Below are 27426 nucleotides of genomic sequence, written 5' to 3' on the forward strand. Positions count from 1 at the left end.
GTGCCCCGGTCTGGGAGGATCCCACATGCCGCGGAGCGGCTGGGCCCGTGAGCCATGGCCGCTGAGCCTGCGCATCCGGAGCCTGTGCTCCGCAATGGGAGAGGCCACAACAGTGAGAGGCCCGCGTACCACAAAAAATAAATAAATAAATAAATAAATAAATAGAATTATTAATGACTCTGACATAAACCATCAGAGATAGAATTTATTACCTTAGAAATCAACTAACACTGACCCTTTTAAATTCTCAAGACTGGTACCAGCATCTCACTTGAGTAAAAGGACCACACAATGACAATGGTTTGTTGATATATCTTCTATGATTAACGAATCCAGCAAGTGAACATTGCATGGATGGGACAGCCCTTTCCTCGTGGCATTGTCCTGTTGTTGCATTACAAAGGCTGCTCCTTGGTGATTACCTTTCCAAAGGGGCAGAGCTGCTGTGAAATAGCCCGTCTCTGCACACTGACTTGCTAATGGCTTCCGAATGCGGCCTCCCTGCAGTTGCCTGACCCAGGGAGCCACAAACCACGTCATTGGTTTCATGGCAGGTGTTTCTCCAAACTTAACAACCTTTGCTGTCAAGCAGAAACTCGGCCCTTCTTCCCCTAATACTAAAAGTTTGGGCCTATTATAGTGGAGACTAAAACATGCCAGTGACGTTGTAAAATGGCACTGGAGAAGGCCCTTTACATTTGAGATAGGGCAGCAGAAAGAAGTCTTCAGGGTTCTTGTCTAGTGACCTGAGGAATTAAAAACATCTTTGCTAAACCCAAGACGAAACACTCCAAATGGATTGCCACCCCACGACCCAGCACATTTTGAAATTGGTGAAGTTCCCAGGGCCCAGCGATGCTGTGAGACGGCCAGTGGCCTGGGCACCAAGTGTTTCAAAGTTAGACACATTCAATACTTTTCTCCTTCAAAACCCAAGAGTCACTGGATTAAATATACCACTTTATTTGCCGAGATCAATTTCATTCTCTGCGAATGGCTCTGGGTTATCCTTCGGAGGCTTTTATGCATCAGGCCGTGAGATTTATGTGGCATTTACTATCTGCAGATGTGTTTAGTACCAAGTGGAGACTCATCAGAGCCTGCTCTCTGCCTTCCTCGCTTACCCCAGAGGGAGCACAGGGAAGCAATCGGCAAAACACATTTTAGGGCTGAGAGGAAAGCCAAGGATTCATAACAACTGCTCCAAGTGAGGTTGCGGGACTGATCGACCTGGTGCCAAAGCTCCAATTGCACCCTGGGCTGGTTTGACCTCAGGTGCCCCAGCTACCGGCAATTTTCCCTACACTGACACACATGTCAGTCGTTTGTTTGAATTTTGTAAGGTTCTTCTAAATATTTCGGTTTGGAAATTAGAACAGATCTGGAAAAACCTCTTGTGCATACCTGATCCTGAGCTAAGCATGGCCCCTCCATAGATGTCCAAAGCCAGGTGAGAATAGGCAAAGCCGAAAACAGAGATGGTCAGGCCGGTGAGCAGGGCCAGCTTTAGCAGGGACTCCAAAACCGCGGCGGCCACAGCAACATCCTCCTTGGGCCAGGGGAGAGGGAAGGAAGTGGGATGAATCATGAACTAAAGAAAAACTTCATGTCTGACTTTCTCCCTTTGCTGTTTTACAGATCACTCTTTCAACTGCTGAGGGCCATCACTGCTTTTCTGTAGCCTGGGTTTGTTTCTATGTCAATTAGCAAATGGAGGGAAAAAGACAAAGTGTACCTCCTTAGGCAGTGCAAGGGAGGGTTAGTTTTTAACTCATTTAGGATAAACTATCTCAAATGTTGCCTAGGAAACACTCACTTCCCCCTCTGACATTTATTCTTAAATGGACGAGTTTTTACATTGCTAGCTAGCTTTGTCACCGTGCTTCTCCTGACAAACAACTCCAAACCCCGATGTTCCTGGGATCTACACTTAGGAAAACATTCCTAAATCAGTCTGAGAACCAGATTAGCTCATTTTGAAATACTGTGCATAAACTGTATTTTGCAAAATGTCTTCTAAGAGATGTAAGAGGCCAACTTAGCTTGCTTCTAATTCTAAGACAGACATTTTCAATGGTTCTAGGAAAAGGGAAGTTTCTACAACCAAATACTTCTGGATTAAAATCTCTTCTGTTTTTACTGGCCAGAGTATATCAATTCTCAGAGTCAGAATGGAGCTCTGGGCATGTCACAAGTCCTTAAGAAGCTAAATAACTGGTGTGGTGAGCGAGACCAAATGTCCGCATGCTTTCCTCCCCGCACCCTCAGTTGGCCTTGACCTGGTCTCTGCATCCTTCAGCTCATCTGTTGTTCTTGAGAATCTGAGGATGGGGGAAGCAACCTCATTCTTACACGTAAGACTAGACCATGGAAGGAGGTCTGCGCTGCACTGGGGACAGCTGCAGAGAGTTCTGAGAGGGCTGGGACAAGAATAAGGTCACAAAGAAGGACAAAGGGTGAAAAAGAAGGGCTGGTCAGGGCAAAAAGGAGAAGCTGTGAAAGAAGAAGTGAGCTCAGGGTCCTGCCATCCTTCAGAATGTGATAGAAGAATGAAAACTAGAAGAAAATTTCAGATCTAACAGAGGGGAACAGATAGCTCCACGTTTCTGTCTGTTTATCCTGCACATAGACAGAGAATTCACTTGGGAGATGGTGACATGAGAACCAAGACTACCTGCTTCTGAAGTGTGGCATCCTTTTCTCTCTCCAGCACCTTAGCAAAGAATATATAAAAACTCTCTTCTATTGGCTGGAAAATTAATCTGGCCACAAGGGAGCCAAGATTATTCACTATATCATACACGCCTACAAAACAAAAAGGAAGAAATAACAATCGTATTGGTTTTTCTATTTGAATTTTTATAGCACCATTAAACTTTTTTCTAATTTAATTTTTTAAATTAAACTTTTTGAGATAATTATAGATTCACATGGAGTTGTAAGAAATAAAAGAGAGATCCACGTACCCTTTACCCGGTTCCCCAAACAGTAAATTCTTGCAAAACTATAGCACAATATCACAACTGACATGGATACAGTCAAGATTCAGAACATTTCCATCACCAGCATCTTTTTATAAAAGTCATTAATGCCAAGTTGATTTTTTTTCTATTTTTATTTACACTACTTTGGGATTATATTCAAAAATAAATGTGAAAAAAATATTAAGACCTATCTAGCCACACAAACATGGAGCAAATCTTTGTGGCTGCAATGAGCTCCCTTTTCCCTTAGCACACCTTGGCCCCCAAAATGAGCACCAGAGCTCTGCAGAAAGCAGGGTAAGGGCAGAGAACCTCAAAAGAGAACGTGCCACCCACGTCAATGAGAGGGGATAGTCAAATATATATTTATAAAGACCTACACTTTTTAATCTTCAGGATTCATTTCTTATAATCTTTTTTTAAAAAATCATCTTCAGGTTCATTTTTTCATTAAATGTTTCAAACTGCAGAGAAAAATATGAGAAAGTGTCTACTAATAGTTCATCTTTAATTAAAACAATACAGAATTTCATCTTACCCTGATCCCCAAAATTTAACACGTTCAAAAATGTCATCACATATCGCTCGCCTGTAAATGGAAAAGCAAAATAATTAGCATTTCAAATGTACAGTATTTTCTTGTTTCCTTTTCTTTTATCGTCTATCATCTCTTCCAGTTGGTAAATACTCTCAAAGGAGAAAAATTAAGTAATCAGTTAAAGACATGTTCCTTGTCCTAATGTTGATTTCAAATAATCTCAAAATAATAACAATTTGGAAAGTGCAGAGGGCTTTACTGACAACAAATTTCCAAACCAGTTGAATTAAAAACAAAACAAAAATCAATAAAACCAGTCTAAGTTTTTAAAAAAGTATGAGGAGTTACTAAAATGTTAATGATGAAAATGATTATCTCAAGTTTTCAGGGAGGTCAGATAATCTGAGTGTAAATTCTATGAAATGAAAGGTCCATGATTAAGTGCACAGACTCATCAAAAGTTTCCTCTCTGGGTGGATAAAGCTCCTTGGAGGCTGGCAGCTCCCTGGAGCCCAAGTTCACAATTCAAGACAGTCTAATGCTTTCAAGGTGAAGACACCAGCCCAGAGCCCTATTCCCCACCCCCAACTTCCATGAATGTTCTTATTATCTGTGAGTGGAAAGCACGGACCACTACGGAGGTGGAGCACTGAAGAGTGTCCATAGCTCTGAAGGGCCCACTCTCACCTCCTAGCAACTTGCTCAAAGAGGAAAGCAATATTAAGAGATGAGAAGCAATGTGATCTTAAGTCCCTCTTCAGCCCTTCCCTGCCTACAATCTCCCAGCCACTGCATTTGTGGCAGGGACCTCTGCAAGTCTTCCCAGGCACGGGTCCTCAGGCACTGCACTAGTTCCCATCTGTATCTCTGCTCTGCTCTGATCCATCCTCACAACTAACAGTTCCAGCTTTTGCAAATACAGGTATTAAGTCAATCCCTGCTTTCACAATTTTAAATGGCTCTGGAGTATTTGCAAAAAGTCCAAGCGCCTTGATTCTGCATTTGAGGTCTTTTATTATTTAATTATTATCATCTTTTATAAATTTATTTTATTTATTTATTTATTTTTGGCTGCGTTCGGTCTTCGTTTCTGCGCGTGGGCTTTCTCTAGTTGTGGCGAGCGGAGGCTACTCTGTTGCAGGGCGTGGGCTTCTCATCGCAATGGCTTCTCTTATTGCGGAGCATGCGCTCTAGGCGTGTGGGCTTCAGTAGTTGTGGCTCACAGGCTCAGTTGTGGCTCGTGGGTTCTAGAGTGCAGGCTCGGTAGATGTGGTGCACGGGCTTAGTTGCTCCGTGGTATGTGGGATCTTCCTGGACGAGGGCTCGAACCCGTGTCCCCTGCATTGGGATTCTTAACCACTGCGCCACCAGGGAAGCCCTTGAGGCCTTTTATAAACTTACCCCGAGCTATCTTTTTGGGCTCCCTTCACCAACCTCACCCCCACCTCCCACCATCACAATGTCATCCTCTGCTACACCCTACATGGAGGATTTAGCCCCTCCAGCTGCTCTGAGTCAGGCTGGGCCGGTGTTCCCAGACTCAGCTGTTGGTATTCTCACCACCTGCAATGGCTTTTCTTCAGGGGCTTCCCTGGGTTCTGGCACAAAAGGCCTCTCCCTCCCACGTTCTGTGAGCTCCCTGAGGGCAGGAACCATGTCTCACTCATCTCCGTGCCCCTGGCTGCCTAGCAGAGCTCCAGGAAATGAAACAGCACTCAAGAGATGTCTGGCGAATGAGCTGGCATTTCCAAGTACAGCCCCTCACAGCCCTGTATCAGAGTTAACCACACAAATGCCTGCGTCTCTGGGGAGAGAATGAGCTCCTTGAGGCCACGGCCTGTTCCTCATTCATCTGTGTATTCTCAGCACCTGACACACAGTGTTTAGGAAATGTGGGGGCAGAAAGTAACAGCATTTATATACACACACATACACACACACACATACACATATACTATATACATTCACACATACACACACACATACTATATACACACACACATACTGTATACACTCACACATACACACATATACTATATACACTCACACATACATACACACATACACATATACTATATACACTCACATACACATATACTATATACACTCACACATACACACACATACACATATATATATACACTCACACATACACACACATACACATATACTATATACACTCACATACACACATACACATATACTATATACACTCACACATACACACACATACACATATACTATATACACTCACATACACACATACATATACTGTATACACACACATACTGTATACACACACATACACACACATACACATATACTATATACACTCACACACACATACACTCACATATACTATATACACTCACACATACACACACATACTATATACTCACACACACATACACTATATACACCCCCCCACACACACATATACTGTATACACACACATACACACACATACACATATACTATATACACTCACACACACACTCACATATACTATATACACTCACACATACACTATATACACTCACACACACATACACTATATACATCCACACATACACACACACACGTACTATATACACTCACACATACACACACATACACATATACTGTATACACTCATACACACACATACATATATACTGTATACACTCACACACACACATACACATGTGCTATATACACTCACATATAACACACACATACATACACATATACTATATACACTCACACACACACACACACATTTTTGCTATAACAATAAATGATTTCAAATTTTTTAGAGCTGTAGTTTTTAGAGAAGAAGAATCTGGGTGTCCTTGTCAAGCCCCTTCCTTACTTCACAGCCACAGAGAGGGAGGCCCTGGAATGTCCCTAAGGGCCCTCTGCCAGCCAGGTCAGGACGGCCCAACCATGGAGCAGGGCCAGCTTGGGAGGCTTGAGTGTGTAGCTGACACCTGCCACTGCAAACACATCTAGCCACTGCAGTCCAGACAACCAACTTAGGGCCACTGCTTGCAACCAACTCAGGACCATTCCTCAACTCATTCAAACTGTCCTTTAAACTTCAGGAGGAAAAAAAAGTGCATTTAAGTAACACCCCTTCCCAAAACTCCCTCCATTGTTTTGCCTGTTCTAACAATAATGGGAACTATCACAATATACAATTTCACTACAGTACCTTTCTTTATCAAAAAATACTTGCTGAATACCTATCATGTGCCAGGCCCGGCAGGGTGCCACAGAGACAGTGGTGAACAGCACACTCGGTGTTCTCATGAAACTTAGCATTAAGGCACCTCCAGTCAGCTCTCTGAAGGCTTCTGAGCTTTACTTCCTCCAGAAGCCCTATGAACAGTTTCACTTCTGTAATGGCAGCATTATGGGCTCAGGCTAGAAACACCCATTCGCAAAGTTCAGGGAGCCCTAAGGCGCCTCCTGGTTCTATCCTTTAACTCACAGATGTGGAAAGTGAGGCTTAGGGAGAGTTACTTCCCTTTGGAAGCATAATGAATAAAATAAAGAAGGTGGAAAAGGAAAAACAACAAGATAATAATAATGATGTTTGTATTACAATGCTAGAATTATAGGAAACTTTTCTATTTTCCAAAATTCTTGTAATGGGGTTATATTATTTTCATAATTAAAAGAATTTTTGAAAAGATTTAGAAACATGTTCAGTAATAGATATATAGATGTACAGACACATGAAATTTATAGAGAGAAACTACTACTTTCAGCAGCTTATAGCCACCTCCAATCTCATTCTTTGAACTAAAGCTGGGTATAAATAAACCAATACATATATATAGAAAAGTTACATATACTTTCAGCTCCTGGTTTGCCCTCTGCTTCAGAGCTCTGTCACTGTTAAATCTGAAAGTCCCGAGAAGTTGGAAGGCTGACCAAACTATCCCACAGGTGAATTTTATTGTTAAAGAAAATAAAATGAGAAAAACCTGGTTCTTAAAAAGTGCAGAAAAACAAGTGTATAAAAAGTTAGGAAAATGAGATTACAGATCGTTTTCTGTATTTTCCAAACTTTCTGTAATTGATATATTTTTATAATACATTTGTTTAAATGCTGTTAACATGGGTTCAGGAGTTAGACTTGGATTCAAATTAAATTGCTCCTCATTTCTGCAGAAGTTATGTAACCTCACTGACCCTCAGTTTCCTCATCCATAATAAATGGGGACAATATCTTTCTTACAAGGCTGTGGGGAGATTTAAATTAGACAACTGAAGTATCTAATTAAATAAATGTTAGTTTCCCTCTCCTTGTTTAAAAAACTCTCATTTCTGAGGGTCCTCTGCCCTGGGGGCTCTAGGCAGCAGGTGGTCTGCATCTAGGCAATCAGCAGTTCTATGGAATCCCCTGGCTGATACTTCGGTTTCCTGGCTGCTTAGAGAGACTTTTTACTTACCTTCTGTCAAAATCTGTTTCAAGAAAGACTGTTTGAAGAAACTCCAAGTCAATTTAGCCTCTTCCCAATTTACAAAAGCCTAGAAGAAAAAACAAAACAAAGCAAAAACTCCAGGTATTCCAAGTCTAAGAATACAATAATACTACATGAGAGGCAAACTCAGCTTGGTCTCTAAATCCCAATTTGGATAGTCCCCACTAATTTTTCGTTTACTGCTAAGCACACAGAAAACATCTAACGAATACTGGCAAAGAACTTACATTCCTAAATGTGAAGACAAAGTCTCTGGGTGGAAGAGCCTCCCTGTGGGGCCTGCCCAAGATTCATTCACTGAGACCCCTAAAGAATTGTGCTGTCCCCTTGCTGCTGCCCAGAGAGTAAGCTGACCACATGGAACACACACAGCTCACAGTCAGTTCTTCCCTTAAAAGACGTCTGAAGCATGCCAAGCTGCAGGACAAGTTCTGCTCAATGTACATCTTAGTGCTTTATTTAGCCAGCCAGGTTCCCTTTACAGAAAGCATATGAGCTTGGCTTGTATATTTCAAAAGAAAGTAAGGCCTTCCAGGTCAGTTAAACCACATAGAATTGGAACGACGGAGAAAAGGAAAACAAAAAACAAACTTCTGATATGGCTCTTCTCAAACTCTCAGGGGGAGCACCAAACTGCCCATTTTCTAGGGACAAGGAGGGTAAGAAGGAAGCAAATGCTTAGGAAGGGCAGAGGTCAACCTGTAAGAGACAGGTAGCCCCAAAGCCAGAGAGCCGACCACAAAATGCAGGAGAGGGGCAAGCTAGCTGGACATGACTTCTTTTTTCCTACTTCCTCCCAGTTCCTTCTAGGGGCCCCTCCTCAAACATGAAGGCATCCAGAATATTCAGTTTAGGTGTTAGGTTCTTATTCTCAGGGTACCTGCATTTTGGAAAGTTCTTATTAACTCAGACTTTTCAAAGGTGGGATTTCAGGGGGCTATTTAGGAGGAAAGGGGTGAATCACAAGGCCAAGCCCAACCCACCTCTCTAAAAGGTCGATTTTAGCTATGGAAGCTGGCCCAAAGGCAGGCGTAGAACCTGTCCCAGTCACATGGGCCCCTGCTCTTGGCCCAAAGCCCATCTGTGTAGAAATATAATGCATGCCATATATATGATTTTAAATTTTCTAGCAGCCTACAGTGAATAGTAAAAAGAAACAGGTAAAATTCATTTTAATATATTTGATTTGACCCCAAATATTATCATTGCAACATGAAAAGAAATACTAGAAGCATTTCATATTTTTTATATTAATTCTTTGAAATCCAGTGTGTATTGAGTGCACTTACAGCTCATCTCAATTCCAAATGCTCTGTAGCCACATTGCCCCGTCCACATTACCATTTAGGACAGGGCAAGTCTAGAGTACCCTTTGAAAGCAAGGGTCATTTCCAGTCCTCAAATCTCCTCACCCTTTGGTTTCAGAACCTTTCTTTCAGATTTGGAGGACAGTTCTGAATCCTGCCAAACCACACTGACATCAGTGCATCATTGGACCTGGAGCCGAATGCCAGGGGTAGCTCTAGTCCAGGAGGAAATTTTCCTCAGTGAGAAGGAAATTGGGCATTTCCTTGCCCCAGAACAAAGAGCGCCAGACCTCCCTATACCACTAGAGGGCACTGTGGACCATGTCATCCTGGTACACTGATCCCGCCCATAGTTGGCTTCAGGGGAGCCTGGGTACAGCACCTTCTCTCTCTCTCTGCCCCCTCCATGCCAGGTTGTCCTCTGGAGGGGGCGAGGGGTGTGATCTGCAAAGCAGTAACTGTGCTCTTTTCAAAGGAAATGAACAGTTACAGCGGACCCACAAGGCTTTTGTGAAGCCTACTTGCTGTTAGGCTGTGAATTGATTTGGGAAGGTGGCTGAGCTCTTTAAAAAAAATAAATTAAAAGTTCTTTAGGACAGTGAAATCATGACAGTGCATCTGATCTTCAAGCTTATATTTGAGCATTCCTTTCTCCTAATGCCTTCAATTTAAATGGACCCATGGTTTGGAAGGAATGGCCACACTGCTTACTAACTCCAAAATGCTCATTAAAGACACAGAGGCAGGAAGTCTGATCAGAGATTGGGTTTCTTCTCAGAGGCACCTGCTAAGTGGTAGAAAAAGAAGCACTCTCCGGGCTTTTACCATTCTGTTCTGAATGGATTTGTCACTTGGGAAGGTCAAAAGAGGCCTCTTGGGGCTTCCCTGGTGGTGCAGTGGTTGAGAGTCCGCCTGCCGATGCAGGGGACGCAGGTTCGTGCCCCGGTCCGGGAAGATCCCACATGCCGCGGAGCGGCTGGGCCCGTGGGCCGTGGGCCGTGGGCCGTGGGCCGTGGCTGCTGGGCCTGCGCGTCCGGAGCCTGTGCTCCGCAACGGGAGAGGCCACAACAGTGAGAGGCCTGCGTACCGCAAAAAAAAAAAAAGAGGCCTCTTCCCCAAGAGCTAGGTTGGTATTGCTGAGCTGGTCTACAGGCTGTGAATTTCTCCAGAATCCCGTGACTAACAAGCCATTCCACTGCCTCCCGGTACTGATGGAGAAATTGAGGTACAGGTGGGGAAAGGTGATGGGAAGTACCTCCGGAGAAGGTCTGGAATCAGAACTCAGGGGCTCATTGTGCTTTAACCTGAGTCACTCTTCCACTTCCCAAACTCTTCTGACTCAGAATGGTCCAACCAGCTGCATCTTTACCACACTGACAAGAGTCACCAGGGCCACGGTCCTGTCCCCTGCCCTCCATCACCTCCACACCCCGCACAGCACTCTTTCCTCTCCCTCTCGCTCCAGGGCTATCGACTGCCCTGGCTTCGTCCATGCTCCCGCTTCCACCCACCCTCCACTGTCCTCATCACTTGATAAGTGATAGATAATTGCTACTGCCTCCTCCTGGTCTTCTTCCAACCTTTTCTCTCCTCATGGTAGGGTTCAGGCTTTGGATTCAAGCTCAGGGACTGGGGCTCAAACTACAGCTCCTGACTTTTTGTTGTTGTTGTTTATTTTGGCTGCTCTGGGTCTTAGTTGTAGCGCAAGGGATCTTCGTTGTGGCATGACAGCTTCTTCTGAGTTGCGGCATGCATGCGAGATCTAGTTCCCCAACCAGGGATTGAACCCAGGTCCCCTGCATTGGGAGCATGAAGTCTCACCCACTGGACCCAGGGGTGAGACTGGGGAAGTCCCATTCCTTACCCTTTTTTTTCTTTTTTTTTTTTTTGGCTGGGCCACGGCGGCATGTGGGATCTTAGTTCCCCAACCAGGGATCAAACCCATGCCCCCTGCAGTGGAAGCGCAGAGTCCTAACCACTGGACCTCAGGGAATTCCCTACAGCTCCTGACTTACAGACTACAAAGACCATGGGCAAAACACTTAACTTTGTTAAACCTCAGTTTTCTCACCTACAAAGTGGGATAAGAAGTCCTATTTCCTGGAGCTGGTATGAGCAATGAATGAGAGAAAACTAGACATGATAAATTTGTAACAGATGGCAAGTTTCTCAGCACAAGCAATTAGACCATGGTACTGTTCAAAAACCTTTCATTAGGCTCCACTGCCCTTGAACTGCACTTGGCAGCACTGAGGCCATTACTACCCGGCTCTAGACCAGCACACCGTCACCTCCTTCCCCCTTTTGCTTCCTCACCTCTCCCCTCCCCAGCTGTCCAACCAACCTAAGGACCCAGTCATCTCTGCAATCCCAATTCCAACATGGTGATGGGCACATAACAGGCCCTGAGCAAATGTTCTTCCTTCCTACAGCCACGAATGCTCATTTCTACCACACTTTCACATTCGCCTCTGCCCACGCAGGTGTCAAGGCCCAGCTCAAAAGCAGCTTCCTCCATGAAGCCTTCCTTGACGCTTGCAGATGGAGTTCATCAGTTCTTTCTCTGTGCTTCTATCTTGTTAACACTAGACACACAGTGTAGTTAGCAGAGTACACATGTTATCTCCCCACCACAGTGCAAGTTCTGAGCACAGGGACCTCACTCAGGGCACCTGGTACAGTGCTTAAGACAGGATACTGCTTAGTACATGCTTGCTGTGTTAAATTCCTCAACTTTACTTAAATACTAGCTGATCTCTCATATTAAATCCCTCAGGAGTGTCAAAGAATAGAAAAGATGTAAAAGGCAGGCTTTATTTGAGATGTCAGTACTTTAAGGCTAAATAAGTAACATTAAAGAAGACAGAATTCTGGACTTCCCTGGTGGCGCAGTGGTTAAGAATCTGCCTGCCAATGCAGGGGACACGGGTTCGAGTCCTTGTCCAGGAAGATCCCACATGTCGCAGAGCAACTAAGCCCACGTGCCACAACTACTGAGCCTGTGCTCTAGAGCCTGTGAGCCACAACTACTGAAGCAAGCGTGCCTAGAGTCCACGCTCCGCAAAGAGAAAAGCCACCGCAATGAGAAGCCCACACACCACAACGAAGAGTAGTCCCCGCTCACCGCAACTAGAGAAAGCCCACACAGAACAAGGAAGACCCAATGCAGCCAAAAATTAATTAATTAAGTAAGTAATTTAAAAAAAGAAGATGGAATTCTATAAGAGGAGGCAAGAAATCTCCCAATTTGGTCAAGTTGATTGTGAATGCAATTTTTTGACCAGTTTCGTAGAAGGGAGCCCCTAGGGCAGAAAGCTGCTCTGGAGAGTTGAGTTAGGCATGTTGCTGGTGTAGTCATCCACTGCATTCAGATTTGTCTTGTTTCTTTTCTCTTTAAAAAAGTAAACTTGAATAATGAATTGTTCTACCTGGAATCTCCTAATCTTTAAGTAAATAAATAATTACTTTGGGCAATAAGACAATTTCTTCTGGAAGACTTCATAGCATAGAGGTTTAAACACACAAACTAAGGTTTTTCCACAGACAGAAGTTAGAGAGAAGTGGGTCCAAAGCCAGCTGTGTGATTTGGGGTTCGTCACTTAATGTCTCTGAACCTCACTTTTCTCACCTGTAAAATGGGAGACAATAGTATTTACCTCATAGGGTTACTAAGAGGATTAAGGACAGAAGTCCAAGTACAGTACTTAGTCTAAGGCCGGGCGCAGAGTAAGTGTGCAGTCAATGGCAGTTATTATAAACGGCTCTTTGTCAAAGTTCAAATACTTTCACAGAATTCTGTTAAGTCTTTAAGAGGGGCCTCAGAGGTTGTGTAGACCAACAATCTCACCTTAAAAGTGAGGACCCTGAGGTCTGGAGAGAGTCCTGAAGGCTTCAGATCTGTATCTACTGCCTCCCAAATGCACAGGAAGCTCCCTGAGGCTAAGCAGTCACCTTCCTACGTGTCTGTGTCCCAGAGAACACCCAGCAGGGGCTGTGTTCTGTCAGCAGGAACACTGCCACCATCATGTGTGACAGGTACACCCAACCTTCTTAAGGTCAAGGCTTCTGTCCTGACAACATGAGCATGGGTACTTTCGGGACAGATTGCCAGGTGAAACCGCTGAGCTCTCAGCAATGTCATCAGTGTCTGCCTGGCTAGGATGTTTGAGTGGAGCTACTCCTGCTCTCAGAGCAGCAGTGGGATGCTGGTGATGGTGTGGGCTGTCACTTATGGATGTGCTCTCATGCCAGGCCACAGTGTTAAGCACCTTATATGCCCCATGTCATCTGGTTCTCACAACCACCTTAGGAGGGAGGTATTCTTATTATGCCCATTTGACAGATAAGGAAACTGAAGGTTGGAGTTCAAGGAAACTGAAGGTTGGAGTTCTGAGCCCGTCACAGGGTTAAGTACACACTTGTCGGACTCTTTTCCTTACCCTCTCTCTCTTTGCCTGTATTAACAGTAAAAACGCTCCTTTCCAAAATACTGCTGGGAGCAGGCGCTGGTCCAGTATGAAAAGCTGGCCAGGCTTGGTACAGGTGGGCCCTGGGGAGCGCTCAGGGAGGGGGACTTTTCTGCACTCTCAGACCCACTCTGTGGGCAGGGAGCAGAAGCTCCAGGCAAGAGAAGTGATCTGGAGTCCTGATCTGTTAAGCCTGCAGATAAGGCACCATGGTATCCAAAAACTGTCATGTTGATTTAGGTTAAAGGTAAGATCTAGTTGATCAGAATGGAGAACTCTCATATAACAAATAAGAACATATCTGGGGCTTCCCTGGTGGCGCAGTGGTTGAGAGTCCGCCTGCCGATGCAGGGGACACGGGTTCGTGCCCCGGTCCGGGAGGATCCCACATGCCGCGGAGCGGCTGGGCCCGTGAGCCATGGCCCCTGGGCCTGCGCGTCCGGAGCCTGTGCTCCGCAACGGGGAGAGGCCACAACAGTGAGAGGCCCGTGTACCGCAAAAAAAAAAAAAAAGAACATATCTGGCTTTGTGACATAATTTCTCGTTTTTCTTGAAAAGTTGCGTAACAAGATTCCTTAAGTTCTGAGACTTAAGTCCCAAATACTTTATTACATTTTCAAGTAATCACAAAAGAGCTATAAGGAGAAGTCCAGCTGAAGCCTTACCTCAACTAAGTGTACCACATCCAGCAAGCAAGTAAGTATGAGAAAAAGGGAAAGCGCATCAGCCGAGATGGAGCAGGTCACAGAGCATCTGTGCAGAGGCGATGTGGTAAGACATCACATGCACGGCTCCTGGGCTAGAGACACTAGCACTGACCCCACGAGAGTCAGGAGATAAAAGTCAAATGGACTGAAAGTTGAAGGGTTGAGTAGAAAGAGATTATGCCTTGCTCTCACACATCAGACTCTGGAATCCTCAGTGATCTACGTGGGGAAGGGGATCACCTGAGAGAGCAGCCTGACACTAGGCAAAGGAACTCTGCAGGGGCCCTCCCTGCTTTGTCAGCACCATCTAGACTAACTGTGCTGGAGGTCAGTCCTGGGAAAAACCAAGAGACGCAGCAGAACAGAGAGAGTGAGCACAGTGGTGAGAGCCCTGTGCTCTGCTGGGATTCACGCCACTCCAGCTCCTGTCCTCACTCTGACCCTCACCCTGGGCAGGTAATTTAGTTGCTAAGCCTCAGTTCCTCAACGCTAAAATAGAAATAATAATGTCATCCCCAAAGAGTTGTTATAAGCATTAAATAAGGTATGTAAATCATCCAGCACAGGGGCTGGCAGAGTGATTTTCAACTGGGGGCAATTCTGTCCCCTGGGGGACACTCCACAGTGTCTGAAGATATTTTTGGTTGTTACAACTTGGGGGTGGTACCTCCTGGTATCTAGTGGGTAAAGATCAAGAACGCTGCTAAACATCCTACAGTGCAAAGGACAGCTCCCACAACAAAAATTATCTGGCCCAAACTGTCAATAGTGACAATATTTAGAAACCCTGGCTGAGCACATAACAAGCACTCCATAGACATGAGTTATCAAATTATCTCTATTATTATAACAATAAGCGATAAAGTTGTCATTTCTTTCCCTCAAAGGTAACTAGCATCTGTGATTAAAATGATAACAGACAAAATACATTACTTACTCTATTTCTCGTAATATTGGGTAACAGATCTGTCATTCTGGAGACAGGAAGAACTTGTTGCTTGGCTGATTCTGGGGAGGCCAGTAACTTTGTGAAATAAATAACATAGCAGAGCACCAGAACTGCAGTATAGAAAAGCTGAAAAAAGAAAATAATGGGTTTAAATTACACTGTTTTAATGTAAGCATAATTAAGATACACCTATAGATTCGACCTCAAAGGCCAGTCAAGAAATAGAACTGTTTTAATTAACTGTACTTTCTATGGAGCAATGTCTCACCCTCTGGAAAACAGCACTACTGAGTATGACCCAGCTCCACTGCAGCATCTCTACGGAAAGTGTCACACACTTCACCTGACTGGGAGAACAGTAGTTCTTCCAGGCAGGCAGAACATAAGTTCCGTGACAGACATCCACTAGGACAACCACCACAGCAATGTCAGATACGTTCTCCGAAGATTTGTATTTGGACAAAGGGATGGCTCTCCCAACTAGACAGTACACCTTGAGAATCCGTGTGTCCCAGCTGTGCTAGTATCCAGGGACTTGTCCATCATCTAGGGCTGGGGATTCTCCACGAACCCCAGAAACCTGTGACACTATGATTAAAAAGCAGATTGAGCTGCTGGCTCTCCTTTCTGCCTAGTGCATGGGTAGGGCAAGAGCTACTACAGGATGGGGAGGGTCAGGGTGCTAAGAGGCTCCACCCCTTCCTCTTCCCATCTAGGACAAAAAGATGTCTTCTGGCCATGAGCAGCAGCCTGGGGTTTTGTCTGCAGGTTGGGGAGGAGTATCCAGAGACCCTTTTCAGGAATTCCCTAGCAGTCCAGTGGTCAGGACTCTGCACTTCCAACGCTGGGCACCCAGGCTCGACCCCTGGTCAGGGAACTACAATAAGATACCACAAGCTGCGTGGCATCGCAGGGAAAAAAAAAAAAACGAAAGAGCCCCTTTTCATAAGCTCCCTTATCCCCTCTGCCCCTGAGAACAGTGCACACTAGCTTAAGAAGTACTGGGACCTCCAGGCCCCACTTTCAATCTGGAAACACCAAGCCTGCTCCTTTAGGAAACGCACTAAGAGGAGTCTGGGTTTAGCGGGTGTAGGCTCCTCTGCTCTCCACGCCCATCCATGCCTGAGGACAGACTCGCCATCCACTCTCCTTCTTTCATGCCTCAAACCCTTTAAGACACAAGCAGCAGCGTGGGGAGCCACACCACCTGAGGCCAACATCCTCTGTAACAAGCACCCTTTTCTAGCCCCCTTCCTTGCCTCTCTCCATCTTCCTGCTGACCAGAGCCTGGGGAAGAGCAACAACCTCTTTACAGAGTATCCTAACTACATGATCCCTTCCCCTTTTTCTAATTGAGGAAATATTCACATAAATTGACCATTTTAACCATTTTAAAGCATATAATGGCAGTGGCTTTTAGTACATTCACAATGTTGTACAATAACCACCATTATCTAATTCCAGAACATTTTTCATTACTCCAAAAGGAAATTCTGGACCCATTAAGCAGTCACTCTCCATTCCCCAAGCCCCTGGCAACCACTAATCTGCTTTCTGTCTCTACAGACTCGCCTATTCTGGACATTACACATTAATGGAAACATATAATAGGTGGCCTTTTGTGTCTGGTTTCTTTCACTTAGTATCATGTTTTCAAGGTTCATCCATGTTGTAGCACGTTATCAGTATTTCATTTTTATGCTGAATAATATTCTATTGTATAGATATACCACATTTTGTTTATCCATTCATCAACTGATGAACATTTGGGCTGTTTCCACCTTTTGGCTATTGTGAATAGTATTACTATGAACATCCGTGTACAAAATTTTGTTTGAACACCCATCTTCAGTTCTTTTGGGTATATACCTAGGAGTGGAATTGCTGGATCACATGGCACTTCTACATTTAACTTTTTGAGGAACTGCCAAATTGTTTTCCACAGCAGCTACACCATATTACATTCCCACCAGCAATGTATGAGTGTTCCAATTTCTCCATATCTTCACCAATGTTTGTTATTTTCTATCTTTTTGATAATTGCCATCCTAACTGCTGTAAAGTGGTATCTCATTGCGGTTTTGATTTACATTTGCCTAATAACTGATGATGTTGAGCACCTTTTCATGTGTTTATTGGCTATTTATTTGTGTATCTTCTTTGGAAAAATGTCTATTCAAGTCCTTGACCCACTTTTGGGATGGTTTGTCTTTTTGTTGTTGAGTTGTAAGATCTCTTTATATATTCTACAGTGACCCTTTTATTTGAGCTATGATGCCATGGGGAGAGGGGCCAGTTCAAGGAGGAACCTGGAGGCAGGTTGGAGAAGGGAGAATCCCAGCACCATAGGTGGGGCTCGCCTGCTGATGTGAGGTGCTGTTGGCTCTTAGACCTCTCCCCCAGAGACTGACAGAGAATATACCAGAGAAGTGCTCTCAGAAATCTTATGATGAGGATGTCAATAAACTCAGAATTGGCCTAGCTGACCTACGATCTATGACGTATCCCGGGTGGGAACTACGACAATGAGAAAGTCATAATGCAAGTAACTTTCCCAAGAAGAGTCAACCAATAACTGGGCATCTCTACTGCCCTCCTATCCTATTAGGGAGAGTCCATCACAAACAGTGACGAATGTTGAGTACTGTAGTTGTAGATCTAATAAAACATGGCAAAAAGAATCAGAGATAACTTCTCTAAAATATGTAATTGTAGCAAGCTACTTTTAGGAAGCAATTCTCATTCTTTTTTTTTTTTTTTTTTTTTTGCGGTACACTGGCCTCTCACTGTTGTGGCCTCTCCCATTGTGGAGCACAGGCTCCGGACGCGCAGGCTCAGCGGCCATGGCTCACAGGCTCAGCCGCTCCACGGCATGTGGGATCTTCCCGGACCAAGGCACGAACCTGTGTCCCCTGCATCAGCAGGCGGACTCTCAACCACTGCGCCACCAGGGAAGCCCCTCATTCTTAATCTATAATTTTAAATCTAGCTCTTCTATGTTTCACAGAAATATTTTTACTTTTTGCCTAGGACATGGGAAACATTTTCACATAAATCATTACTAAGAATTTTAACTTGTCTTCCAATACATTAAGAAAAATTACAAAGTAGTTTGTACTATGAGATGGTCTGATAACTGTTTGATCTTTTTCATTTTTTTAATTAGCATTAGTACTATAGTTACATTTTTAATAGAACTAGAAATATGAACTAGAACTAGAAAATGAGATGGAATTGAAGCCAAAATTGCTAAAACTGAAAACGTACCTCCTATGACTAGATTCACACCCTCTGAATTATGAGAGATTTCAATCTAAGTTTAAAACAGGCTTGGCAGAGTTTCCTGCTATTCTGAAAACAACTGATTGAAATCCAGGGAAAATAACACACATGCAATTTGATTCCCACCCCACCCCCTTGCTGCTTTCTCTCTCCTCCATAGGATTGTCAGACAATCAAAGGTCAGTTTGATATGGGCTGGGCTTGCCCACAGAATGTCTAAAGGAGTTTTTATGTCTGACAACAAGGCTGGATGTGGCTCTCACCAGGTCCCCACAAACACCAGTGGTGTCCGTGTATGCAGTGGGATGGACATGGCAGCCAGAGGAGAAGCAGTGCCAAGACCACCTTTCTAGAGCTTCCAGCCTTCTCCACATGCATGAATACTGCAAATGTAAATCACAGAGTAACAGAACCAAGAAGTAAAAAACAGATGGAGAAACAGAAATTATACAAAAGTTAAAAGTCATAACTCTTACCTGGGCCAAAGAGAAAATATACAGTCCCCAGTGAGGCACACACAGCACGAGAAAAGCTGTCAGGACGCTCTTGAGGATTACTGACAGGCTCTCAGCAACCACCTGCAAACCCATGGTAAAGGGTACACTTTACAAACATTATGAAAAACTAAAGATGCAAAGGAATCCCAGAAAATCTGGGATAGCGGTTACCCCGGTGGTAGGGGTGGGGCATATGGTTGGACACAGTATTAATAATGTTCTACTTCTTGGGTTGGGTGGTTAGGTTCATAGACCTTCAGTATATTATCATGCTTTAAGATTTACATATGTTACACACTATATTCTTTTGTATGTATCAAATAATATATTTTAAAAGATGAAAAGTTAATATCCGTATACAACTAAATAGAATCACTAGAAAAATCTGAAAAACGTCCTTTTAAATTCTTATTTACACTAATAACTTCCCTATTACCAAAACTTGTTCTTCATTAATAGTGTAGCAGAGGTAAACTTCAACCAAACTCATCTGACAAATCTCAAGTGAATGAACTGAACTGTTCATGTTACCTTTTTCCAAATATTTTTTAGATGCAAATCTGAAAAGACCATTCTCTCCTATAAAAGCATTTTTTAAAAACCACTCTTTCTCCTGTTCTTCTCATTTCTCATTCACAGCAGAAGGCACACTGACCTTAAGCTTGACAAACATATGTGCTTGTGCCAAGACCCAGAAGGGCTCTCCCAGAAGTTCCACCACTGCCGAGAACCCAAACAACACCACTCCAGTTCCGTAGTGGGGGATGACATCAGGGTCGGGCACTGCGAGCAACTGTAGCCAGGCCCAGCCCAGGAACACGGACCAAAACACACCCAAAGGGACTCTAGAAAAGGGAACAAATGTCTCTTAATATGCTAAATATAAAAATAAAAATATATTAAAATAGTAACATTGAACAGAAAAGAAATATAGTCATAATAAAAATAGCTACCACTTATTCAGGCACTTACTACATGCCAGGCATATGATTCACCCCCTTTATCTCACTGACTCCTCACAATGATACTCTGTCATTACCCCCATTTAAAAGATGAGGAAACTAAGGCTGACAAGCACTGGGTAATTTGGCCAAGGTCATAGACAGCTATTCAGGGCAGAAGTAGGACCCAATCCTGATCTAACTCCAAAGCCTGCACTCCTATCCACTGTGTTACAATGACTCGTAAGTAAAACTCCCAGAAGTGCCTGCTGTTTGCACTAGAATAACTGAAGGACGGTATACAGCTGGTCCTTGTACCTCAAATAATTGGTAGTCCAGTGCACAGTATCCCTTCAGGTGTGACCAGAGAGCACTTCAATATGACTGGGTGGCTAACAGTCATTCCTCTAATAAAATAAACACCTACCAGCCGTTATGACAGTCATCTCCATGAGGTAATAAGGAGTTATGCAAGGGCAGGACTGGGAAACCATTTTAATTACTAGCCCTCCTGGCAGGGATTGAACTGCAGAAAAGCCATTACAACTTTTAGCTGATGTACTTGGTCCTCAAGAATATTCTAAAAGGCTCAGAAGTGAAATCAACATAACAAAATTGAGGAGAGATACAAAGAAACCCTTAAAAGGCTTTCAAAAAATAATAAGTGGCTGTTAAAAGTGCAGAAAACACTCTAAGGAAAAAGGTTAGGAATAAAAAAGATGGCACAGGCCCAGTGGGAATCAAAATAGCAGAAACAGCCTCCAAAGAGGGTAGAAGTGGGGTTAGAAACGTGGCACAGAAACCCCTACCCGGAGCTTCCTCCTGGCTCCTGGCCATCCGGAGAGAAAACAGCCAGGGATGCTCCTTCACACATATGTTCTCCCCTTCCTGTCCCACGCCAAGGGCCCAGAAGCCCACTGCAAAACCCAAGCTGGAAACTATTCAGCTTTAGGCAAGTGTTGCTGTTTAATTTCTCACACTTATCACACTTGCCTCCGTGAAACCGTCTCCGGCCAAAGCACAACTCACGTTAGCCACAGGAGGTTGAGGGTCTGGCTCCAGTCCCGCTGGGTGCTGCCACTCAGACATGCTCTGCGGAAGGCCTCTCTGGCCAGGAAGATGGTGGTAGAGTAAAGCAGTGTTAGCCTGTAAAGGAAAAGCAGCAATCAACATGATGTCTAGATTTTTCATAGAGACAACTTCTGGGATTTTGCTAGCAATCGGGAGGAGGAAAAGTCTTGGTCATAGATCACTGGTGGTGATTGGCGGGGGGCAATGGTTTCTTACAGAAGCCCCCTCCCCAGCTAATCTGATCCATACAATAGGAGAGTTAGGAACCAAACAAGGGACATATGAGCGTGTGCCTATAGAGAGTTATGCCTAGGACAGAAACTGCCACAGAGGCCCCCAAAGCCTGCAGCCTTTGTGCCTATACAGAGGTGTGGCTCTGACCATAAGGAGGAAAAAAGGACAAGATATGACCGCACACAGCAAGAGGGCCTCTTGGCCACCCCGAGACTGGTGACCTAATGACTCTTATGAAAGAAGCTGAGGCTCTATTGAGTAGAGAATCTCAACACAGGCAATGAGGCTGGCAACCACTACTGGGGCTGCTGCGACCCAGATGGGCAAGGCTTGCCCACGTTCCTCCTGGCGGGCTTACCTAGGTGGACCCTCCTGCACCTTAGCAAAGAGTAGCTACAGTTCCCCTTCCTCAACAGGCAGTTGATTGGATGAAGCTAGAATGAGGATGGCCCAGGGCTAAGGTACCTGAGGTTGTCCAGGGACCATTCTGTGACCCAGTGCTTCTGTCCCAATGAGACTGAACTATACCTTAAGCAGGTAGACAGGCCAGACAAGGGCTGTCAATGCAGGGATCTGCAAATCTGGGCGAGGCCAGTGGGGAGAGGCCCAAACTGCTTTAAAGTCTGAGTACCTAAGAGGCCTTGGCCCTCTTCCTTCCTGCTTTTACAAGAACATTTCTCATTTTTAAAATAAATTTATTTATTTATTTATTTTTGGCTGCATTGGGTCTTTGTTGCTGTGTGCAGGCTTTCTCTAATTGCAGCAGCTGGGGCTACTCTTCGTTGTGGTGCGCAGGCTTCTCATTGCAGGGGCTTCTCTTGCTGTGGAGCACAGGCTCCAGGGTGGGCGGGCTTCAGTAGTTGTGGCACACGGGCTCAGTAGTTGTGGCTTGCAGGCTCTAGAGTGCAGGCTCAGTAGTTGTGGCGCATGGGCTTCGTTGCTCCGTGGCACGCGGGATCTTCCAGGACCAGGGCTCGAACCCGTGTCCCCTGCTTTAGCAGGCGAATTCTTAACCACTGAGCCACCAGGGAAGTCCCAAAAAGAGCATTCCTTAAAGTATGGTCCCTATTTCAAAATCACCTGAAAAACTTGTCAAAGTGCAGATTCCTGGGCACCTCCTCAGTCCTACCAATTGCAAAGCTCTCCAGATGATTCCTTTGCCCATCAAAGTTTGAGACCCTTCTCTAAGCTCTGAGAACAGAGCCAAGAGCATATGTTCGGTAAATATTAGATGTGAAATGCTGTCTGGAACATAATGTCTTGTTTACTAGGACATGAAGACACACCTGGGAAGCTGAGCTATACTGAGCACTCACATCACTTCATATACTTTTGTGTCATTTGTGAAGGTAGAATATGTGTGGTTGTCCTTGAACAGACAGGAGGAGAGTAGAAGAAACAGAGTCTAAAAGACAAAGCAAGTTGGCTTTCTAAGTGCCTCCAAGGAACTAATGACAAGGACTCAGCTCTCATCCCACTTCCACTTTCCAATTATAAAATTCACCGAGGAGGGAAGGAAGGTGGCTGTTCCAGCCCTGCAATTACAAAGTACATCCTCACGATCTGCAGAATTCCTGCTTCCTTTGCTGTCAGCAGGACGAGAACACAGGATTATACCTGAGTTGGAGTTTGCAGTGAATTACTCCCACTCCTCTCCTGGGTTTTAAGGCACAGAGGGAGAGCGGGCAGAGAAATGTGTATTTGGAGGCTGCTAATGGAAAACACACCATGGGTCCATTAAAAGCAACATCGCCTAACGCTTCTCTTCAGCCCACTGCTGAAACACTCTGCTTCTGGTAAAGGTCCATGCTTCTAAAATCCAAGGGTGACACACAGGTACAGAGTTTGAAGAAAACCCGACTAGGGATGTGAGTTGTGGACAAGGCCAGGGTACACCCCTTCTTACCTGACATTCACTATGCCAACGATTTCCTTTGACAGGAAGCGAAGAATAAATGCATTTAAGACAAAGGTGATCAATCGAAACAACACCTACAGAAAAAGAAAAAAATACATAATAAATTATATTGGGAAGGTTTACTTCGCTGAAATGAACACAAGATGGCTGCTCTTCTTAATGTAACGACATACAGCAGCTTTGCCAGAGAGATTCTCTTTAAAATGCTCAACCTGTCTGCACTGCTTCTGAAATCTCATTCCTTGGGGTCTCTCGGCACTCTCATGCAATGGTCAAAGAACCCAAGAAGGCATGTGGAAGTCTCCCTAATTTACTGATGAGAAGAGGGAGGCCCTGACAGATTCACTGAATTTCTTCAAGTTCAGTCAGGCACTCTAGGGAGCAGAAAGGGAATTCTAGTTAGTGCTTCACACTGGCCCTCCCTCCAGCCTGTTTAGAAAGAGCACACACTTAGCAAGTGGAAGTCTGCAGAATATAGCAGATTTACCAGGAACGATGGAATCTAACTTCTCCTCTTTGCCTAGTAATATCTAAGGATCTGACAATGACATTTAATCTCTTTGAACTTCGGTTTCTCAATTAGAAAACAGAAAAGGCTATGTTTATTTACTGAATATTTGCCACTTTCCAGAGAGGAACTAAAATACCTTTCAAACAACTGCAATAAGATACTATAAAATAGAGGGGAAAGGAAAACAGAGTCCAGCTATCACCATTTGAAAAGGATATATCCTGAGACTTTCAAGCCTGTGAATTCAAGAAAACCACCTGAACAAAGAATTCTTCCCATGAGACAGAGAAAAACAGGTTGCAATTAAGTGAGGTTGCCAAATGGGGATGATGGCTGGGGTGCAAGCCTCACTAAGTGACACCCCCTCTGCATCCTGGCAGCAACACAGATGTAACTCAAGGGCACTCCAGAGCAAATGACAGATCACTTCTGTGTCAAGCACTCTCAGAGTTACATGTGAACAGTTGCAATCTGGAAAATTCAATCAAACTATGCCAGTGGACCACAGTGGTCTGAAAATCTCCCGGGGAAGGTATGACCAAAAAGGGAGACTGCAGTCTAACACTGTCCCTGAAGTGTCACAGAGCAGCAAGGTCTCCAAAGCCAAGGTATCAGTGTTAACCTTTATGGAGTCAAAGGTGATCTTTTCAAAGTCTGATGAAAGCTTGGTAGCCTCTCCTTAGAAACATGCGGGTACATACATAGACACCAAATTCTGTATTCAATTTTAGAGATTTGAAACCAATTCATGCAGCTCTTAACGGAAAAAGTACTCAGCTGAGAGTCTCAACTCACCATTTAGCTAAACCCATCATCTTCTAATTTCTGTAAGCCTCAATTTTCATCCCTGTCAGGTGAGGCTACCTATCACAGAGAGTTGATGACAAGGATCAAAAAACATCGTGGAAGTGAAAGCATTTTTGAAAAATGCATACAAATGAAAGGCATTAATACACTGTGGCTGGCTCAGAGTTACAGAGAATAAGCTCTTAAATTCTTTCAGAACACAATGTAATTGCAAAGCTACCTCAAGTGTCTGCATTGTAATTTGAGAAAGCACACAAGACTGAATTAAAACACTCCAAGAAACCTAAAGATTATAGCTAGTTAAAAAAAAAACCCACATGCACACATTTATGTTAACTTCAAAGTTATCACTAAGAAACTTAATGTCTTAGGCTATATCCATATCTCCTAATTGGTTTGAATAAAGGTTTGAGCTAATGAAGATATAAGGTTGCTCACACTCCCCAGTATTTGCTCCGTATAGTGGCCCTTATTAGCAACAGTCTTCATTTAACTTTGTAAAGGACTTAACAGTTTAAAAAAAAAAAAAGCCCTTTCACATCTGTTAATTACCTGACCCCTAAAAGCAACCGGGTGAATGCATGGGAAGCAAGTAAACTCGGAGCAAAGGGATTTGCCCACATGGCAAGCAAATGACCCAGCTTGAGCTTATGGGTAAGGCCACCTGACTCCTAGTCTAGTGTGTTTTCTGCTATGACTTGTTTTCTTTTAATGAAGCTAATCTCAGTAGTAAGGTATCATCAAAGGTTGAACAATCAACACTGTGGCTAAAGCACTGAATTCAAAGTTATTAATGTTGTGAAATACAAAAAAAACCACAACTAGGTAACTTAGGGTTCAACTAACTTAGGGTTAGATGACTAGCTGTTTATAAAGTGCATATCTTGTGCAAGGAATTCTTCTACATGCCTTACATAGATTGGCTCATTTCACCCCTACAGTGACCATTTTCAAAATTCATATTACCATAATAAAACTAGCTAACATTTATTAAGTACTTATGCCAGGCACTTAGGCATTTCATCTAATCTCCCTAATGACATTATGAGGTTGCATTATTGTTCTCATTTAAGATGAGGAAACTGATGATTGTAGAAGTCAAGAGATTTTCCCCAAGTGCAGGCATCTAGCAAGTGGCAAGGCCCAAACTTGAGCCCTAGTCTGCCTGGTGCTTTCTCCTAACCTCTATGTGAAATGCTGCCTCTCTAAAACAAAGGGAAAGGTAGATTCAGGACTTTTGTGAGGAAGGGTTGAACGGTCAAGAGTGAGACATAGAGAAACTGAGCCACATGACTTAGAATGACCAGGTTCTAGGGTTAAAAGAATCTTTACAATACCATTTGGATCAACTGGCATGCACCGTATCTGACGTGAAAATTTGGGCCAAGAAGGGAAAGTGACTTGTCCAAGGTCACACTGCCTTAAGGAAGAGTGCATACTAAGAGCCAGAGCATACTACTGTTAAGTGCAATTATCCGAATAACCCCAACCTAGCCTCACAGCAACCTTATGAGCTAGGTACTATTATTACCCCCGTTTTCTGAGGAGGAGCTGAGGCTTAGCAGGTGAAGTCACTTGTCCTGGGTCATGCAACAAGGGCATGGTAGAACCAAGATTCCAGTCCAGGCCTGTCTGAGCCCAGGTCCCTGTTCTTCGCCATGCCATATTGTCTTTCTGAACTCAGTGGGAGTCAGAGTTTGAAAAAAGTGTTTGAGGGTAAGGAGTGGGACATGGAAAAAATAAACCCTTGCCTTAAAAATATATGAGATTCTAGAGCACCAAAGGCACCCCTGCCACCTGATCTAACCCTCCCCTACTGCCATATGGGATATATAATGCTCAAAAGGAAAAGTGGTTTGTTTGCAGTCTCCCAGCCAGGATTCTAGACGCAGGCTCCCAGCTCCGGGCCCAGGTGTCCCCTCTCGGCCGCCGCCGCCACCGCCTCTCGCGGAACCCCTCCGTAGTAGCGGGGTCCATGCCAGGGCTGGGTCTGCCCCGGGATGGGCTCTCAAGGGCCCCCGGGCCACCTCCCCGTGAATCCCGGCTACGGAACGGGCTAGGACGGCCCGGCAGAGTACCTGCAGGAGGAGACCAGAGGAGGCCAGCCGGGCCGCCTGGCCCAGCACCTCGCGGGGGCGCATAGCCTCAGCGCCCGGGCTCCGTCCCCAGTAAACGCCTCAGACCGCCGGCTTTGTCGCAAGAAGACAGCGTCACGGAGCGGCTCGTTCGATGATTGGCGATTTTGTACGGCGGAGGCGGGGCAGGGAAGATCTGGCCCTTTAAGTGGACCGGGTTCGGATTAGTCAGCGTGGTTGCGCCGCATCGCCTCTCCCGTTTGAGAGGACGTGTGGTTTCTGTGCCTATATCTCCCTGTTCCAAATAAGTTAAATACTGTGACCATACTAAGAGGCGCTATTAAAGTAGCCAAAGCCCCTTCTCTGAAACTCCCAGCCCACCAACCAAGAAACACTAACTTCCCTGGCCTCATCTGTCAAAAGGGACAAACTATTCACTGGCCTCCGTAATAAGATTTTTTTTTTTTTAAGAAATGTTTTCTTTTTTAAAAATTTTTATTTATTTATTTATTTATTTATTTATGGCTGTGTTGGGTCTTCGTTTCTGTGCGAGGGCTTTCTCTAGTTGCGGCAAGCGGGGGCCACTCTTCATCGTGGTGCGCAGGCCTCTCACCGTTGCGGCCTGTCTTGTTGCAGAGCACAGGCTCCAGACGCACAGGCTCAGTAG

At 44.5% G+C, this 27426-nt stretch overlaps 1 protein-coding gene across 5 annotated transcripts in view; it reads right to left on the reverse strand.

The window, feature by feature from the left end:
- Positions 1-26877, reverse strand: part of RFT1 (RFT1 homolog) — a 39114-nt gene extending 12237 nt beyond the window's left edge. For 4 of the 5 annotated variants that reach the window (XM_060110561.1, XM_060110564.1, XM_060110565.1 and 1 more), the window contains exons 1-10: positions 26763-26877; positions 23355-23440; positions 21173-21289; positions 19858-20047; positions 19182-19283; positions 15412-15549; positions 7962-8040; positions 3523-3573; positions 2675-2805; positions 1405-1549 (exon numbers count right to left, since the gene is read on the reverse strand). In XM_060110561.1, coding sequence (XP_059966544.1) covers positions 1405-1549; positions 2675-2805; positions 3523-3573; positions 7962-8040; positions 15412-15549; positions 19182-19283; positions 19858-20047; positions 21173-21289; positions 23355-23440; positions 26763-26825 — 1102 coding nt within the window. In that variant the 5' untranslated portion in view covers positions 26826-26877. Of the gene's footprint in view, positions 1-1404; positions 1550-2674; positions 2806-3522; positions 3574-7961; positions 8041-15411; positions 15550-19181; positions 19284-19857; positions 20048-21172; positions 21290-23354; positions 23441-24672; positions 24742-26762 lie in introns of all 5 variants that reach the window. The other variant, XM_060110562.1, reaches the window with a different exon arrangement.
- Between the last annotated feature and the right edge of the window lie 549 nt (positions 26878-27426).

This window comes from Mesoplodon densirostris, chromosome 10 (assembly GCF_025265405.1).
Source record: "Mesoplodon densirostris isolate mMesDen1 chromosome 10, mMesDen1 primary haplotype, whole genome shotgun sequence".
In the NCBI taxonomy this organism is placed as follows: Eukaryota; Metazoa; Chordata; class Mammalia; order Artiodactyla; family Ziphiidae; genus Mesoplodon; species Mesoplodon densirostris.